Genomic DNA, 17,464 nt, shown 5'->3' with positions numbered 1-17,464 from the left:
TCCCCTGAACGTTGATACTCGCCGACGCTATGTGAAAGGGGATTTTATTTGCTTAACTGTTTGATCTCAGCGAAACGTGAAAAATGCGACAAACTGTTTTGTATAGTCTTAACACTCGTTTCTTTTTTCTCTCGTGTTTGTCAACCGTTACAAACAAGGTCTCTTTGCTTATGGCCGTCGGCAAGTACAAGATGAGAGAACCAAATGTTGACACCACACGTAATCCTCTACCTTTCTTCACGTCAGCTTCGTCGTACACGCACGTAGAACTTCCCTTAGCCATCCATTTGACAGGACGCACTGGAAAACGTTACTTGTCAAAACAAACATTTCGGACATCATTAGCGTTTACGACAGGCTGTCGCTAAAAAGGAGATTAGGGTTGTCTTGAATATGCTAATTCATGCTCTCATGCTAGCCCCGTATGTAAACCCAATGTGTGTGTGTTTTTCTTCCGCATATATGGAGATGCATCGTCCTCTAAACCATGGTCCCAATCAGGCTTTCACTATTCTAGTGAAGCTCAGCATTTGTTCTGTGAACAGTTATTCCGGTATTGAAGAAATCAATGCGCAAGGTTCAATGCGTTCAGCAAAACAAATTAACTCATTATTACTCGAGTTTCTTTTTTTTAATATATTTCTAACTCTTGAATATTTAAAAATATACTTTAAACTGCATAAATAGAGAAAACATCGTGCGGTAAAGAACAAATATCTTTCCATACTTCCTCAATTCTTTTATGAAGCAGCTTTTCATAAACATCTATCAGGAAGGCATAGACACGTCATGTTACCCAAGTAAAATTGTGCTGAATAAATATTTTAACTAAGAAAAACCTAAACAATTCTTACCGCACACATTGTTCCGTTATTCAGCTGTTTCTTTAAACTGGCATTGCAAGTGACGGTGCACTCTTTATTGACGCTGAACTAAATATATCATGATGGGGGAAAAGAAATACAAGTAATATTAAAATTGTTGTAATACACCAGAACATGTGAAAGTAATCAAGTGATTATCTGTCCCAAACTAAACTAAATATGCAGTGGGATGGTTTTGAGGTACCGTATTCAATTGCTTGATTTCTTTAAATTTCATTTTATTTTAGCTCTAAGCATACTTTCAACTTCCAAATAGATAACACGTCACGATTCGTAAATATTTTCTCCCAAAACATTTTGTTACGACTAGTACGCACATGTTCAATATAGTTTTAAGTCCCATTGGAAAATAGAATGCACACACCATGTGAATGATGAATACTGTGCTATTTTACAGTGATACTAAAAATGACAAAATCATGCTCTAATCGTACCACATTTTCATTCGTAGCATACTGTTAATTGTTTTAAACAAATCGAATTAACTATCACGTTCCCCAATCGTCTATAAACAATGCCAACGGCCGTCACTTTTATGCCGATTAACAAGAATGCGTAATTTTGTAAGCCAATAAGACCCGTGTCATGATCGAGTGATATAATTTATATGCTTAACACAACGACCTCCTTCATGCTGTATTGTTCAGTTCCAAAGAAAAACACAGCGAGAAATTGGCGAAGGCTGAATAATGCGCACCGAGCAGTCGGCAGATGTGAATGAAAGGTCACCGCATTCTCACATTAACAGGGTACAACAAACCACAAATGACAGTTGCTTAAAGTATAGTATAGCTTCGATTAAATGGAGATATTTTCTCGTGCATCTTAAACCGAATTGTAAGGAAAACTTATAATTTAATACAACCCTCAGCCGCTTTCTAAAAGACCGGAACTAGCCCGTGTTTCCGCCAAAGTAAGTAAAATGTTTAGCACGCAATTTTGTACGTGCTCGGTCACCCCTTCTGTTTTTTTGTTTTTTTTTCCCTGGTGGTTCTCCTCGACTATTTTGCACTACTCTGTATAAACGGTTTTTTTCTGCTTCTGCTTGATTCTGTTGCATGTACATGAATATCCTCCAGACGTGTGGTTGGCCAACCTAGCGCGAAGGGCTCGTTGAATCAATTCTTGCAACCTTTGTAGCTATTTGAGAGTTTTATAACAGAAGGCCCGAACACTTTGAGTCCCCCGAGCAGCGTTGGGCGTCACTGCGCAAGCGCAGACGTTCAGGGCATGTGCAGTGCAACATCGCAAGCTGCTTGGAGGACTCAACGCCTCGGGTCCCCATGTTATAAAATTTCCTATTTTTTGCGATTACCGCATTGCTTGAGTGACTTCTAGCATAGTTCACACTGCCGGTACAAAATTTTTCGTCAGTGCATTGTTGTTTTCAATGCGCCTTGTACAGAACGTTCCATCCGTTTACGACACTTGGCTCGTAGAAAATGCTCGCAACTGGTTATATATAGCTTGCAAAAGCAGAAATGCACGTTGCGGCCGGTTACTATAGATCAAGAAAGGCTGCTGTTAGGAACTACCGGGCATCGCCACTGTGTGTTGCAGCTTAACATCAGTAGTGGTCTGCTAAATTACTACGTACCCTGCACTGCTTTCCTATTCAGTTTTACTGCTTGGTAACTCTGGTGCTATTTGAATGTTGTATGAATGTTTTTTTTTTCAGCACTGACCAAAAAAGTGGGATAAGAGTCACATGTATGATAACGGAGATTACATTTAGCGTTCAGTGGGCATGGGAGCAGCCTAAGGACGCAGTCATCTAACGCCGTCTGATTCCTTGCGCAGATTTTGGCTTGCCCCTGCGGCACGCTCGTCCGACCGGCATCACCTTCTCCAGTTTTCGTCACGCCAGCTTCGGGTGCGCGGGGGAATTCGTCCATCGTAAAGACGCGCCTTCCGGCGCATCCGTGGATTGGCTGCAGCGTGTCTTCCAACCTTTCAAGCCAGCGACAGCATCGACGTCATCATTCATTGACAGTGACACCACAAAACCATGGAGCGCCGCCAGTCTGTTCAGTGGGCATGGGAGCAGCCTAAGAATGCAGTCATCTATCCCCGTCTGCTTCCTTGTGCAGGTTGGTTCCTTTCCATCATTACATACCAAAATAACAAAAAACATTTGTCTTTTGCTGTTCCCATGCCCAAGTGTTCTTTATATATCCATCATTGAGTGTTTTGACGTTTTAGAATAATTTTTGTTGCTCTCTGGTGACGTTGAACTAAATCCTGGCCATATGTCTGACCCCTAGGCCAAACAGTTTTCGGAAATGTTCACGCTGTTGCAAGAGCTTTATCAACGGTCTTTGAAATCGGAGTTGGGACAGCATACTTTACTTAACTCTGTCAAATAAAGGAAATCAAAGTTCAATTGAATCAAAAATTACCAACACTGGGAATCGGCTTGTTCTTGATGAAACCAAGGTGTGTGCTTTTGAGTTGGCAGATAACGATTTGAAATCGGTGAAGAGTATTACCGAGGCATTACAAAAAGACAGTGAAGTTTTGTGCGATTGCCTCAACGATCTCGAGGATCCCTTACGCCGGGATAACCTGATTATTTGTGAAATTCCTGATTCTCCATCTGAAACTTGGCAGAAACTGAAAAGAAGGTCCTCGAACTTGTCTCCCGTTCTCTTGAGCTTCAGGTTCCTCCCGAGAGCATCAAGCGTGCACACCGTATAGGTTCTTTCTCTGCCAATAAATGCCGACCCGCGATGGTAAATTTTTCCTCGTTTATAATTATGAACGAAGTTTTTTTCTTCTCGTCTAGAACTTAAAGGGAGGACTACGTATATCTGTGAGGACTTCTCTCCAGCAACGCGTCTGGCCAGGAAAAAGCTAATCGAGTATGGAAAAGCTAGCAACGGCGTGTTTCAGTTGCGGCACAATGAAGTCCTTATTAACAAGAGGTGCTACATGTATAACGCATTTGCTGATACCGTGTATAGGTGTGGTCCAGCCCCTGATACCCGCACGACAGATAACGTATCAACGCTTCCCTCTAACAACGGCACTCCTAGCACATCACAAATGCTTTCATCATCATATAGCATGCCACGAGGGGCGTGGGCTGTGAAAGTGTTAAACCAATATCGGTACTTTTTGGTAATATCCTAGGCATAATAAGTGCTTTACGTCATAGAGACAACTTATGTTCTGTTATCGATTAACGGAGACAAGGCTTTCCTTAACTGTTAAGAGTTGTGAAATATTTTGTTGCGAAAAACGTTTCAATCTTTATCACTGTGACAGAGGTGCGAGAACTGGGGGCGGGGTTCTTATTGCTATTGCAGATAATATCGATTCTTTTTTGTCTACAGCTGATTAGTGAGTTGGAAATAACCTGTATTTGTCTGTGTGTGAATCATCAGAAGATATTAATATGCGCGTGCTATTGTCAACCCTCTAGCAATATATCGTTTGTTGTCAATCTTCATGACGTGCTTAACTTAGTTTTAGTGCGCTTTCCTTCCTCGCCTATTGTACTTTTGGGCGATTTTAACTATCCATATATATCATGGAATAGCCTGCATGCTTTCTACCGGCCATTTTCATCAGAAGCGTCTGAATTTATAAATGTATGTAATGACTTCAACGTTACTCAATTGGTCGCTCTCTCACGAGAGTTACAGCTACCTGAGCCACCGTGTTAGACCTCATCCTGGCAACATCTCCCGAGTTGATTTCTTTAGTAACAAATATGCAAGGTCTCAGTGATCATTCTTTACTGCATTTTCTACTTTAAGTTTCAACTAAAAGCACCTAGAAGAAAGTTAAAACGATACAGGACTATGGTAGAGGTGGCTTTGATGCTATAAACAGGGAACTTTGTTTGTTTCTTGACGATTACTTGACTAAATTTTTGGACCGCTCTGTAGATAAAAACTGGGAACTGTTTAAAATGAGAGTAGTTAATCTTATAAATAAACACATACCTTTACAAAATATTCCAGTTTTCTCGAAAACTCCTAGGTTTAATCTTACGTTGAAAATATGTTAAGTAGTCTGAGTATCATGACGCAGCCAAGGCTTATTAATGTGCCATTTCTACAGCAAAGGCCGTTTATTTTCAGTCGCCTTGTTGTCCCTCCTAACCAATAACCCTAAACAGTTTTGTAACCTGATCAGTCATAATATGAATGAAACAATATCTCTGTCTAGTCCATCCGGCGAACCTGTGCCCCTTGATGACTGTGCAAACGTTTTGAATTCTGCTTTGTTGATTCATTCTCTGATGCGTCTTTTTCTGTAATACAATATGACTTAATCCTCATGTACCCCATTATACTTGAGATCGGATGCGTTGCTAGTATAATTGATAACTTATAAGTGTCTTGTACTGCAGGGACCGACGACATTAACTCCAAATTTTTAAAAGTACTAAGGAATATTCTTCTATCATACTTTGTAAGGTATTCGAACAGTGTATTGCTCTTGGTTGTTTACCGGACGATTGGAAAGTGGGTAAGGTGGTGTCGATATATAAAACTGGCGATCGACATTCTCCCGTCAATTTTCGTCCCCTTTCCATAACAAGCCTTCCATGCAAAATTCTTTAACATGTCCCTTATTCACACCTGGTCAACTACCTTGAATCAAACACTTTTTTCACTCAATGGCAACATGGTTTACGCAAATCATTTTCATGCAAGACGCAGCTTCTGACCCTCACTCATGATGTTCATCTCATTCTTGATCGCCCTTCTAATGTTGATTGCATCTTTTTGACTCCTCAGAGGCATTCCCAAAAGTATCTCATAAATGTCTCCTTCGTAATATTTACCCTAACGTACTCGCCTGGCTTCATTCCTTCCTAACTAAATTCGTGTTCGTAAATAATACGTCATCTAGTCTGGCTCCCGTTACGTAAGGGTCCAGGCTTCGTATTAGGTCCCCTGCTTCTCCTTATTATCATAAATGATTTATCTTCCCTTGTTACGTCTTCATTTAACCCTTTTGCTGATGACTGCGTTATATATCAAGAAATGACTAACGACTTCGATGTTTTTTGTCTTCAGTCTGACCTCAATCGTGTGTCCGAGGGGTGTGATTTATGGAAGATGAAACTTAACACGAAACAATGTAATGACTGTTTCCCGACTTAACACCGACCCTTCTTGCTACTTCCTCAACAACACTTTTTTTGGAACGAGTATCATCGTATAAGTACTTAGGTGTTCATATTGCATCCAGTCTATTTTGGGAAACTCACACTCAGTACATAACAAGTAATGCGAACCATATGCTAGGCTTCCTCAAACGAAATTTTCCGTCTGTTCCTGTATCTCTAAAACTCCTCCTATATAAAACACTTGTTGGTTCAAAGCTGGAATAGGCTTATGTCATTTGGGACCCCGGCACTGACGTATGAACATCTGCAGTCGAAGCCATTCAAAATAGATCTGTTCGCTACATTCTTATTAATTATCACCGCACCGCCAGCGCAACATCCATGAAACTAACTTTGGACCCGCCCAATCTTGCACTCCGTCGTGAACTCTTTCATTTCTGCCTATTTCATAAGGTGTTTCATTATCCTTCCTTGCGTATCAGACTGCGAACTTCACCCTTCTACATCTCATCAGGTCTTGATCACCAACACAAGATGGGTCTTCCAGCCTGTAAGACTACTACTTTTTACAATTCTTTTATTCCCAAAACAACGGCCTCATAGAACCACCTTCCATCGTCCATGGAATGTATATCTGATCACATCAACAAGCGTTGCCCCTACATAGTCACATTTCTGCATTACATTAGAAATGTTGTTTTTGCCCTTAGGTTTTTTTTCTCTCCTTTCTTGTAGTTGACCTGTTCACCCACTCTCCTCTATAATGCCTTCGGGCCCTGAGGGATCATTAAATTAATTAATTAATTAATAATTAAATAAATATAACAAATTTAATCGCAAAATGAATTAGTTCATGAAGATCAAAGCCCACAACCAAACAAAATAGAGGGTTGTATTCAAGAAACAATAAATATTTGCCTAAAAAAAGAGTGAACCTTGAGAGAACCTTGAACACTGAGAGTCCCGGAAAACGCTTAACGCCATGCGGCTGCGGCGAAACAAGAGAGACGGCACGACGAAGGTTTTTATTTTATTTTATAGTTAAGTCTGTACTTAATTACAAACTAAAGACTCGACAACACGCATACAGAAAGAGAAAGAAAGGCCGAACAATGAATTCTGCCATACTTTGATCTATATCGGATGTTACTGTTTCTCTGTATGTATCACCTGGTTGCCATCAGCGCTGTCAGAATATGTCACCATTTTTTTGGAATTTGAGTAACAGTTTCCTATGCGGCAAGCTCGAGCGGCCATTGAATGCTGCTTCGTGCGCTCTATGTGTCTGGGTTCTGTTTCTTAACCATGCCACTCGCATTCAGTTAGAAAGAAGCAACAAGCATAATATGGTTGGGCTCTTTAGTCCCCAGCCTGGTGACAGTTAACTCTAGAGGGCGAAAATAGACAGCTATAGGACATATGCGATGTGTGGTTTGACGTTCGATCTTGCAGTTCATGTTGAAAACGTTTTATGGTAGAGCATTTCTCTGCATCCGCCAATTTTTGAGGGGATCTTTATTACGGTCAGCTTTATTCTTGTGAGCCTGTAACGGGTAGCATACCTGTTGAGTGACCTTTGTCCCCAGCCGTTACTGTCGCTTTAGCAGTCTTACCCTGGCTGGTATAACTATCAGCGATGGTTTGTCTATTATATAAAACGAGGAGAGGCGTAAAAAACTTTTGTTTGATTGGTATCATCCTGTGTTGTGTGCAATATATTATATACGCGACTATCATACACGCGTAAAAGTTTAAGAATATATTATTCTCACTCCGGGATAAACAGGCAGCTTCGTCCATAGGCATCCCTCTGTGAGAACAAAAGAAAAAGTGATAATATATATATATATATATATATTTTAAAGCATTTATAACCTTTTTTGTGTAAATAACCGGGTGGGCATATTTATGCACACCCGTTTACTTATCACGTCATATATATCACGTCGTTTATTTGTCATTACACATTCAGGCGATATATAGAAATATATTTTATCACACCTCCTGCTTTCCATGAAAAAACATTTTCAAGCTGAAAATTTTATCTTATAACACTTAAAGTATTTCCGCTCTAAAGGCGATTACATTAAGTAGTGAGAGCCAAACAGGACAAACAGCATTTAAAGATACAGGCAAACTGGTACCATTATTTGTCCGAGACCGTCAAAATTAAAACAACAAGCACAAAGAACGTCATAAAATATCTATAGTAGGGGACAGGTTAAGAGTTCAGGGGACGCTCCTCCCAGCCCTTTCCACCTCAGCAGAGCGAGCTCTGGACAGGAGGTCACCTCCACTCCCGCGTTCGCTCTGCAAAAGTGGGAAGAGATGGGAGGTTCGCTCTGCAAAAGTGGGAAGAGATGGGAGGTTCGCTCTGCAAAAGTGGGAAAAGATGGGAGGAGCTTCCCCGAGCGCGTAACCTACCACTGTCTATAAACCCGCTGCGTAAGCTGCCCTGATTTTTTTCATGCGGTTTGGTTGGGTTATGGAAGCAAAACTGGAAGTAGTTTTAGGTTTTATCTAACGATTATCAGCAGGTTCACTCTTTTTGGAGTTTCGTTTTAACGAAATTGGGAGGACCGGGTCTTCAGAGGGTATTTTTATAAGAGACTTGCCGTTTTTTGGATTCTACTTGTATTGATCACAACAAATCAGAACTTTGTTGTTTTCCGTATATATTAGTAACTTCTATTCAATTCCCAGCTCTCGCACTTTCGCATATATAGGATTGTACCTCAGTTAAAAACCAACTTAGAAATTTAGGTTCATCGGGGTTCAGTTATTATTTATTCGATATTCCCCAAAAGTTTTAACATAAAAATAATAACCACAATCAAACTCATCAGAAGGAACAACAGAAACAGAACGCGACATGAATTGTTAGTATAATATTTATAAAAATATTGCACTACAGGCAAGGAAGGCTTTAACGCTGCCTGATATTTTAGAGCTTGCAATGGACTAAATCATACACGGAAAGTTTTCGTCGCTGATAGGCCCTCACTTCGCGTTTCCATTGCATATTAAAAAAACGATGTACTCACTGACTGAGTGAGAATAGCAGGGCGTATCTTTCGACCACCCGGGATCCAGCATGCGCGGCATGCTTTCCCGGGTGCTTTGTCTGAGCTCGCGCAATCGAGGTGTACGAGAAGCCAAAGCGTTGTCAAAATTAGAAAGGTCGCGCTGGAGGTGCGACAACTAAGCTCCTCCCTGCCGTTCTCATCTTGTCAATAACTACCGTCTCAGCTGAAAATCCGAGAGCATTGGATGATAGAAGGAGTACAGTTTCTATTCATAGCTTTAGATACAATGAAAACACTGCTTCCTCCTGAATCAAGAACATCCAGTTGCACTCTACGTATTTTTTATTAATTTGGGTCGTAGACCAGAACTACAAAAACATTGATGCGTTCTCTTAAAAGGGCGTTGTTGATTCAGCTCATTGTCAATTATCCATAGTTAGAAAGGAAACTAGAGTCCCACCTCTTAGTCCTGCTAACCCGACGTTGGACGAGAATAATGTGAAGTACCCCTGCTTTGTTTCTTTGTAATTTGCTTGACTCGGCAACTTTTAGAGTCATACGTACTGGCAAGCCTACCACCTAGTGTTTTACAGCTTTTAAATGTTGTATCTAAAAACAAAAGGAGCCATAGTCCTGACCTAATTTAATGGCTTAATATTGAAGTCAAATATGTACTGTTGTTTTTACGAACGTATCCCTACCAACTGGAAAGGCCTTGATCAAAGAGAGATGTGTATTTTATCCGAATGTTTTTCGAGGACCACGTACATAAAACTATTCGAGCACAAACAAACACTTCGACTTGCGCCTCGGGCTTTTCGAAATATGTGTACAAAAGTCTACACGAACGCAGAAAATAGCATTCACAGATTTGAATAAACGCTTGTTGCTGTAATGTTTAATTCAAAATATTACAGCACTGCGATTTGATAGACGGAAAACTTAGAGCATATTGAAATTCAACTCTCAAGATCGCCGTGCTGAAGGCGTCTGCGATGCAAAATGGGTTCAGCAGACGAAATAGTACACCAACTCTCTCCATTTGGTAGGGTGTCTAACCTAGATGCAGGAGCTTACACTCTAAAATATAACATTTTTTTTATGCAGACTTGTTTTTTGTTAGGGCTACTTTTTGGTCAGAATGCTAAGATGACCGAACCATTAGGTTGACAGTCTGATTTAAACGCTTTCTCTAAAAACAGATGGTGGGACTTCAAGTTCATGTAACTTCTGTTACTTCGAACTTGAGTTATCGCAATGATAACATATTTGGTATAGGTTAGGGATGTCGCGAACCACCCTAGGTTCGATTTCGAAAGGTTTCGATATTTGCGAAGCAAACTAAGGTTCGATTTCGAAAAATTTCGATATTTTCGTACCGACCGAGGTTCGATTTCGAAAAATTCGCAACTTTTGTCCACAGCGGAGCTTCGAATTCGAAAATTTCGATGCTTTCAAGGTTTCTAAAATTTCGAATTCGAATATTTCGAATATTTTTTTACTTCAGGTTCGATAAATTCGAAGATTTCGAAATTCTTTGTAAAAAAAATTCGAAAACTTCGAACGCTTCGAATTTTTATAGACATGAAGTTCGAACAATTCGAAGATTTCGAATTTCTTTTGGCTTAAAGTTCGAAAAGTTCGAAAGTTTCGATTCTCTTTTAACGCTACATTCAAAAAAAAAAAAAAAAAGAACTTCGAAGATTTTGAATTTTTTTCTAATCCAAGTTTTCAAAGTTTGATGTCCAATTTTCAAGTTTTTCTACAGTTTCAGTTTCAAATAACGTTTTCACGACTCACTTGTTTTCACAAAATCAAGTTTAGAAAAGTTAGGGTGTGATATCTAGATTCTGCGAAGTTGGTAAGGCAATTAAATGAGACGACGAGTGTCCCGGACGTGCTAGAATATTTGCCAGTGCAGAATTGTGACCGCCAGCCCCCCGGGGGGGAAGGAGGGGGGGGTCTTTATCACGCAGTAGTGATTGCACGAACACACTGTTTTACGAGACTCATCCAGTTCGAAACGGCCAGGGGCGAGCAGGAGGTTGAGGCTCAGAAAAACCTTGAAGCGACCTGGCAAACTAGCTCGCCACCCCTTCCACGCTAATCCGATCCGGTGAAGTTTATAATTGTCCTGGAGGTTTATTTTCTGGGACGGAGGAATCGCCTCGCAAAAAGCACAAAATCCGACACAACTCGAGGTCGAGGAGCGTTCTACCATACAAGTGGCGTCGGAAGAGGAAAAACGGGGGGAAAGAGGATAGCGGCGGGGGGGGGGGGGGGGGGGGGGGGGGGGGGGGGGGGGGGCTTCAGCCTCCTTCTCCCCTTTGCAGGTATTTCGGACTGTTAAAGAAAACAATACGGGGAAAGAGGGCGTGGTCGAGCTTATTTTAATCTGAAATTATTTATGCGTATGTATAGCTACTGTCGCTCTTCACTGCATAAAAGGTTGCGTAGATGGTCACTGTTAGAAACTCGTTGTCAGAAGGCACTGCTCGTCACATGCTTAGTGGTTCGGAAGTTCAAAGCTGCCTTTTCGACCTAAACACCTGTGCCGATAGTAACAAAAGAAAAAAAAAAAAAGAAGAATAAATGCGGGAATAAAAAGCAGGAAAAAAAAAAAAAAACTATCAAGAATTCGTCGGAAGTGTTCTATTCGTGCATATTCAGAAGTTCAGAACTTCGAAACAAGTTTCTTTTACCAAAATGTGTACAGGCTAAAAGAAACACGTCCCAAGAACGTGAAGCGAAAAAAAAAAAAAGTTTTCTTTTAATGACGTGCTGAACTTGAACACTACTAGAAATCTTCTGCAATGAGTTAATTTATTCCTTAACGTGAAAAAACAATAAATATATTATTTTGTATTCTGCAGATGGCAATGATATGTACTGTCTGTGGTGCTAATTTAAATGCGATACCTCAAACAACTTAGACGAAAATAAATATCAAGTTTAGGTCATAATTGCATGCAGATACATGTTTGGACATTTCTTCGAAACTCACGTTGAATAACAATAATCACATCTTAAGACGGCACTTACCTAGGCTATACATAGATCATTCTTAAAAAAGTATAATATATCTACCATAAATAGCTCCGGCTGCAGCGTGCTTCAAATCTGGCACAAACGATAATCGTCAAAAACCCGTCGTCCGTCCTCGCCCCTTCGGGGATTTATTTCTTTAAACCTAAGCATGCCAGAACATTGAAATAAATGACATTGTCTTTCGTAAGGAACGCAGCACCGCGTGTAAAAGTTCGAGAAAAAAAATTACGAATGTACCCCACTCCTTGAAATCAAATGAAACCGGCCGCCGGTCTTTCGAAGTTCGACGAACGTCGAACTTTTACCCTAAAAGTTCGAAGTTCGTCGAACTTCTGACTTTTCAAAATTCGAAAGTTCGAAACTTTTCGAATTTTCTTGATAAATAAGTTCGAAAGTTCGAAATTTATCGAATTTTTTGGTCAGTCAAGTTCGAAAGTTCGACAAGCATCGAACCTTGCAGCGCAATAAGTTCGAAAGTTCGAAAAAGATCGAATTTTTTAGCGTAATAAGTTCGACGGTTCGAAAAGCGTCGAACTTCTTAGCTTAACAAGTTCGAAAATTCGACCTCCGTCGAATTTTACGATATAGACAATTCGAAAAATCGAAATTTTTCGAACCTTTCGAACCGCTTGATTCGATCATCGAAACTTCGATTCGAAAAAAGTTCGCGGCATCCCTAGTATAGGTACTTCGGTAATCCATATAATGTCACGTACGTTTATTCTGACAGTTGTGTTTGCGAATTCCGCCAAATTTATTTACCAGGGCTTACTACCTACTTAGTCACACCGGAAACAAAAGTAATCGCACTGGTATTTGCGGAACATATATTCCATATAAAAGCTGCAACATTTACTAAATGAAGCAAGCAACTAATTAGGAGCAACTTTTTTTCGTACAACTTGGTATAGAGCAGTATTATTGATGCATGTTATGTAAATTTTTTTCTTTAACATAGACCTTGCCATTTTAGGAGCACGCGACATTACGAGACCCGCAGTTCTATCATACACAATAAACGCTAATAAATATGGTACCTTCTTAGGGACTTGCATTTATATTGCGTCAATGCGGTTGATTCTAAGTTTCTGTGTTTGTGTTTTCGTTTTATACAGACATTTACACAGATATATATATATATATATATATATATATATATATATATATATATATATATATATATACATACATATATATATATATATATATATATATATATATATATATATATATATATATATATATATATATTGCTTGTTTGGGATTTAGGTGAATTGTACTGTATTCGTAGAGGAAAGGGGCATGACATTGCGTGCCTCTGTTTGCTGAATAATTTTTTGATTGGACAGGTATACACATCTCTCACACTCGCCACAAAAATCAGTATTATTATATGACGTGTAGTACTGAAACATTATGCACTTACGATTTTTAGTACATCTTCCATCTTGGCACGTCCCAACTTCAGCTACTTTTTCACTTAATCCAAAGAGGTATGAAGTCTTTTTGTACTGAAAAAGTAAAGACACTGGTAGAGAAAATAAAATAAAAATACAGGGAGAGCAGAAATTGCATTGAACAACTTTTAAGCAAAACAATATTATCTGCAATCTTTTACCAATGATGACGCCACTATACTGGGGAAATTTTTTCGCACACGCTCTGGAGCAACGCCAAAATAAATAACGCAAACAACCTTCGAAAACGATTGAACGAACTGGTAAATGCAAACGTTTTAACCTATATGTCCAGAATTATCTCTATCATGTTCTCAGTAATAAGCTTTCTCACAATGCACATTTAAAATGTATTCCGTGCTTGCAGTATGTTGAGTCAATGAGGAAAACGAGAGCTATCGACAGAAAATTTTGCATCTCTCAAATGCCTTATATCTATATTCGCATATGCTCATTTTTCAGACTACTAGCCAGCGAAAAATCTGCACTATCAAGATTCTCATTTCTTAAACATATAATGGTCTATCAGGAAGATCTTAAGTGTGCGTTTCTACAGATATTTTGTTTCTTTTCCGCACATCACTTGTTTCCTGATGTCCCCGATATCTTACCTGCATGCAGAGATACACATTCCGTCATCTACAAGCGAGCCTAAGAATACTTGGACGTTTACGATATGCTCTCTTCATGGAGATGGAAGCTCAAATCTCATACCCAAAATTACTCAGGAGAGAAGCTGGGCGTTTGAGGGATAAAGCACGCAGTAAGGCAAGCAAACTTGTTCGTCGAAATGACAATCACATTGTTTCGGAACCGGAACTTGTGGTGATATTACTTCTTTCAAAAATTCAGACTTAATATTCTGAAAACTTGGTCAAATTTCGTACGAAAAAAATATATTATAATTTCATGTGCTGGTTCAATTGTTTCCCGGTATAAAAATTTGCATTGGATACTACAGTTGGCGTATTTTATGAAGATGTTCATATGAGTCTTATTTTTACAAGAAAACTCGCCAATGATAGAGCGGTTGGTCTTGTCATCATCTCATGGTTGCTCGAAAGAAAAGTTACAAATATAGCTCCATTTAAGCAAACAAAGTGTGTAAATTACGTGACTTAAAAGACTACTATCAACAGATTTTTTTACTTAAAACTAAGGTTTTTATAAACGGCACTGTGGCAAAAATATATTTTTGTTGAAGCTTAGAGATATTAATTTTTCATATTCTTAACTGTGACCTTGCCATCAAGCATCGAAACTTGTAAGGATGTACAGTCGGCACGGAATGAAAGGCGAACAGTGGGTGCATGGTTTTCGCTAGATGCTGCACCACCTGAACCAGATGGGAGCTGCAAGAAGATGGCTCCTCCTTCCATGTGTTAGACTCTTGCTCACTGCATCCAAACCTTCGGTGTTGCGTCTCTAGGTGACTCAGCGTGGGTCGAAAACCATGCGGTCCTTGTTCGCGTTTCATTCCGTGCCGACTGTACACATATGAAAAAATAGATGATGAATAAATCAATGCTGCTAAACCCTTGCAGCTTAGACTCTTAGAAATGGCTTGCGCCACCTAGATAGGATTTTGAAGTATCAAACTATACTCCATTTTATCATATGTCGGAGCGCAGTCAATGGCTGAATGGCCTACAAGCGTAAAATTATATATTAAAACGCAAGGAAGCAGCGCATTCATTGCGCTTGATTAGTTCATTCGATGATCGCAGAACCACTGGAAAGTTATTAACGCTGTGACAGTGCCTTTTGCCGCTGCTTGGTTCGCCTCATTAGCCCGTAGGCTTGGTTTTGCTCTAACCTAAAGTTACAGGGGAAGCCTCTTGTCATGTTCCAAGTCAGGAATAATAAAAATGATTACTCTTGCCTCGACTTAGCTCGCCAGTTCAATTATCCCTTTAGTTCTTCCGCCTACAAAGTAGCTACACTTCTACAGCTATCTCCAATCCTAGCCCTACACTATTCCCTTTTTACCCATTCTTCCCTCTCCCCAAAGACGGTGACACAACGCCGCACAGGCGCATGATAAACGAAGTTTTCCCTTTTTTCAACGCCATCTCTCTCTCTCTCTCTCTTTTTCTCTCTCACACACTTTCTTTCTCTCTTTAGTTCTTTCCCCCTTTTCGATATCCACTTTTTTTATTTTCGGTCATTCAAACCCGGTGCATTTGCTAAATGTTACCCTTCACAATAAAAGGGAGGGTGAGCAGCACAATCTAACAGGATTGAGATCTACTGCAGATGTGAGCACAGTGTTGGTTGGCAGAACTTTTATGGTGATTGCCAAAGATGACAAGTGTACAATTCTTGAGTGCTCCCTAGTCTGTGTCAAGTAAAAGCGACCAGGTGCAGAGGTCTAATGTATCGCACATTGCGAAGAATACTTTATTGTTCAGTACGCCTGCGCTCTGCAGCATCGTTAGAAAGATGACCAGAGGTGATTAATGCACGGGCATCTGACCAACGGCTTTGCAACACCAGGACGCCTACATGGTACCGTAATAAGTTATGAATCTTCTAGACCAATCAGGAGTATTCGCAATCACCACGGTATATCTGTACGCTTCAACATGGATTTGATATTTTACCAATTCATTTTATTAACTACGCGACCTCCAAATTTTTCGGCCAGGTTGGATTGAGTACAGTTGACCAACGCAAACTTCATCGGTCATTGTTGCAAGTGGCTAATCGCAGGTCAAGGTCAAGCAGACGCCGGTGAGCAGAACATAGATTGGAAAAGTACTCACTACACACTTCTCCCCGTTTTCCAGGTTTACATCTTCAAGCGATCTATTGACATAGCAACTCTTTTTGCACTCTTCTGCTATTTCCTAGAAAACAGGAGAAAACGCCACGCAAGATTTGATCGTGTACAATCAACTGAATAAAGCAAAATAATATTTATAATTTTTCTTGTGTTCTTCTTGCTCTTTTTGTATTATTAATTCATTTCAACGTGTTTGTTTGGCGCACTTATATAGTCCTACTTCGGGCTTACCATTAAAGTGTTAGAAGTGTTAGGTCGTACGTCGCAGATATTCACAACGTTTACGTAAAAACAATTTTAAAAATCAAGCGACCATACGGGCTTTTAGTTGATTGTTTTGATACTTCGGATAACTACCCGATACTCACTGGCGTCTTTTCGCATGCATCGTGTCTTTATCGTGTATTGTTATCGGAGCTATCAAGCCCATCTACTAAAACTCTTTAATAAGTGAAGTCAATAAACGTAAACAAATCAAATTAAAAAAAAGAAAAACACATATTTAGCGAAAATGAGAAGCTGACGTCTCATGGTAATGCAGGTATTCGCGTTCAATACATCTTGAAAGGCATGTCTAGGATTTAAATATCAATGAAGACACTGACACACACCCATATAATCGTTTATTTGTCTCCATTTTGCAGACTTTAGACAAAGTGACGCACTCGCGATTCACCATCGAATTATGATGACATAACCGAAACATTTTGTTAGTTCTACTACGTCTGCTTGATCGCGAGCGGTCACAACACGACTTTCTACGCTTAACACGACAGCATGGACGCAGGAAAACATTTAGCGTACTCGTTTCACACAACAGCTACCATGTGATGCTGACCTCATTATTTCAGCTTCTCTGCAGAAATCCGTGATTAGAAGGGGCGGGGTTTCGCAGGTTGATATTCCGCTTTAGATTAATGGGTTAAAGACGGCTTGAGCGTTTGCGGTGCAATCAATCGACGTCGGATAGTCATGTTGGAACGCTGGTCTGAACCGTAGCTCCTATCGTACAGCGGCGAATGTGACTGTCGTCTGCGATATCCTGTTGCCTCGACCCCGAGAGCGAACGCGCTCTGGAGAAGGGACTAAACAGTATAGAAATATGACGGAAAGTACGTAAATTTAGAGTTTATAATTTTAAGGAAAGATCGTAGATAAAACCGACAAAAAAAACTATC

The 17,464-nt window shown here is 39.9% G+C and overlaps 1 protein-coding gene across 1 annotated transcript in view; it reads right to left on the bottom strand.

Moving 5' to 3' along the window:
* LOC115314361 overlaps nucleotides 1–17,464 on the bottom strand; it is a 56,779-nt gene that overhangs the window by 13,852 nt on the left and 25,463 nt on the right. Inside the window, exons 6-9 of the mRNA XM_040210610.1 lie at nucleotides 16,267–16,350; nucleotides 13,471–13,555; nucleotides 7,743–7,780; nucleotides 855–932 (exon numbers count right to left, since the gene is read on the bottom strand). Of these exons, the coding sequence (XP_040066544.1) occupies nucleotides 855–932; nucleotides 7,743–7,780; nucleotides 13,471–13,555; nucleotides 16,267–16,350 (285 nt within the window). The remainder of the gene's footprint in view (nucleotides 1–854; nucleotides 933–7,742; nucleotides 7,781–13,470; nucleotides 13,556–16,266; nucleotides 16,351–17,464) is intronic.

Source organism: Ixodes scapularis, unplaced genomic scaffold (genome assembly GCF_016920785.2).
Source record: "Ixodes scapularis isolate PalLabHiFi unplaced genomic scaffold, ASM1692078v2 PGA_scaffold1__304_contigs__length_218370807, whole genome shotgun sequence".
NCBI classification, from domain to species: Eukaryota; Metazoa; Arthropoda; class Arachnida; order Ixodida; family Ixodidae; genus Ixodes; species Ixodes scapularis.
This window is presented reverse-complemented; position numbering and strand designations above follow the sequence as displayed.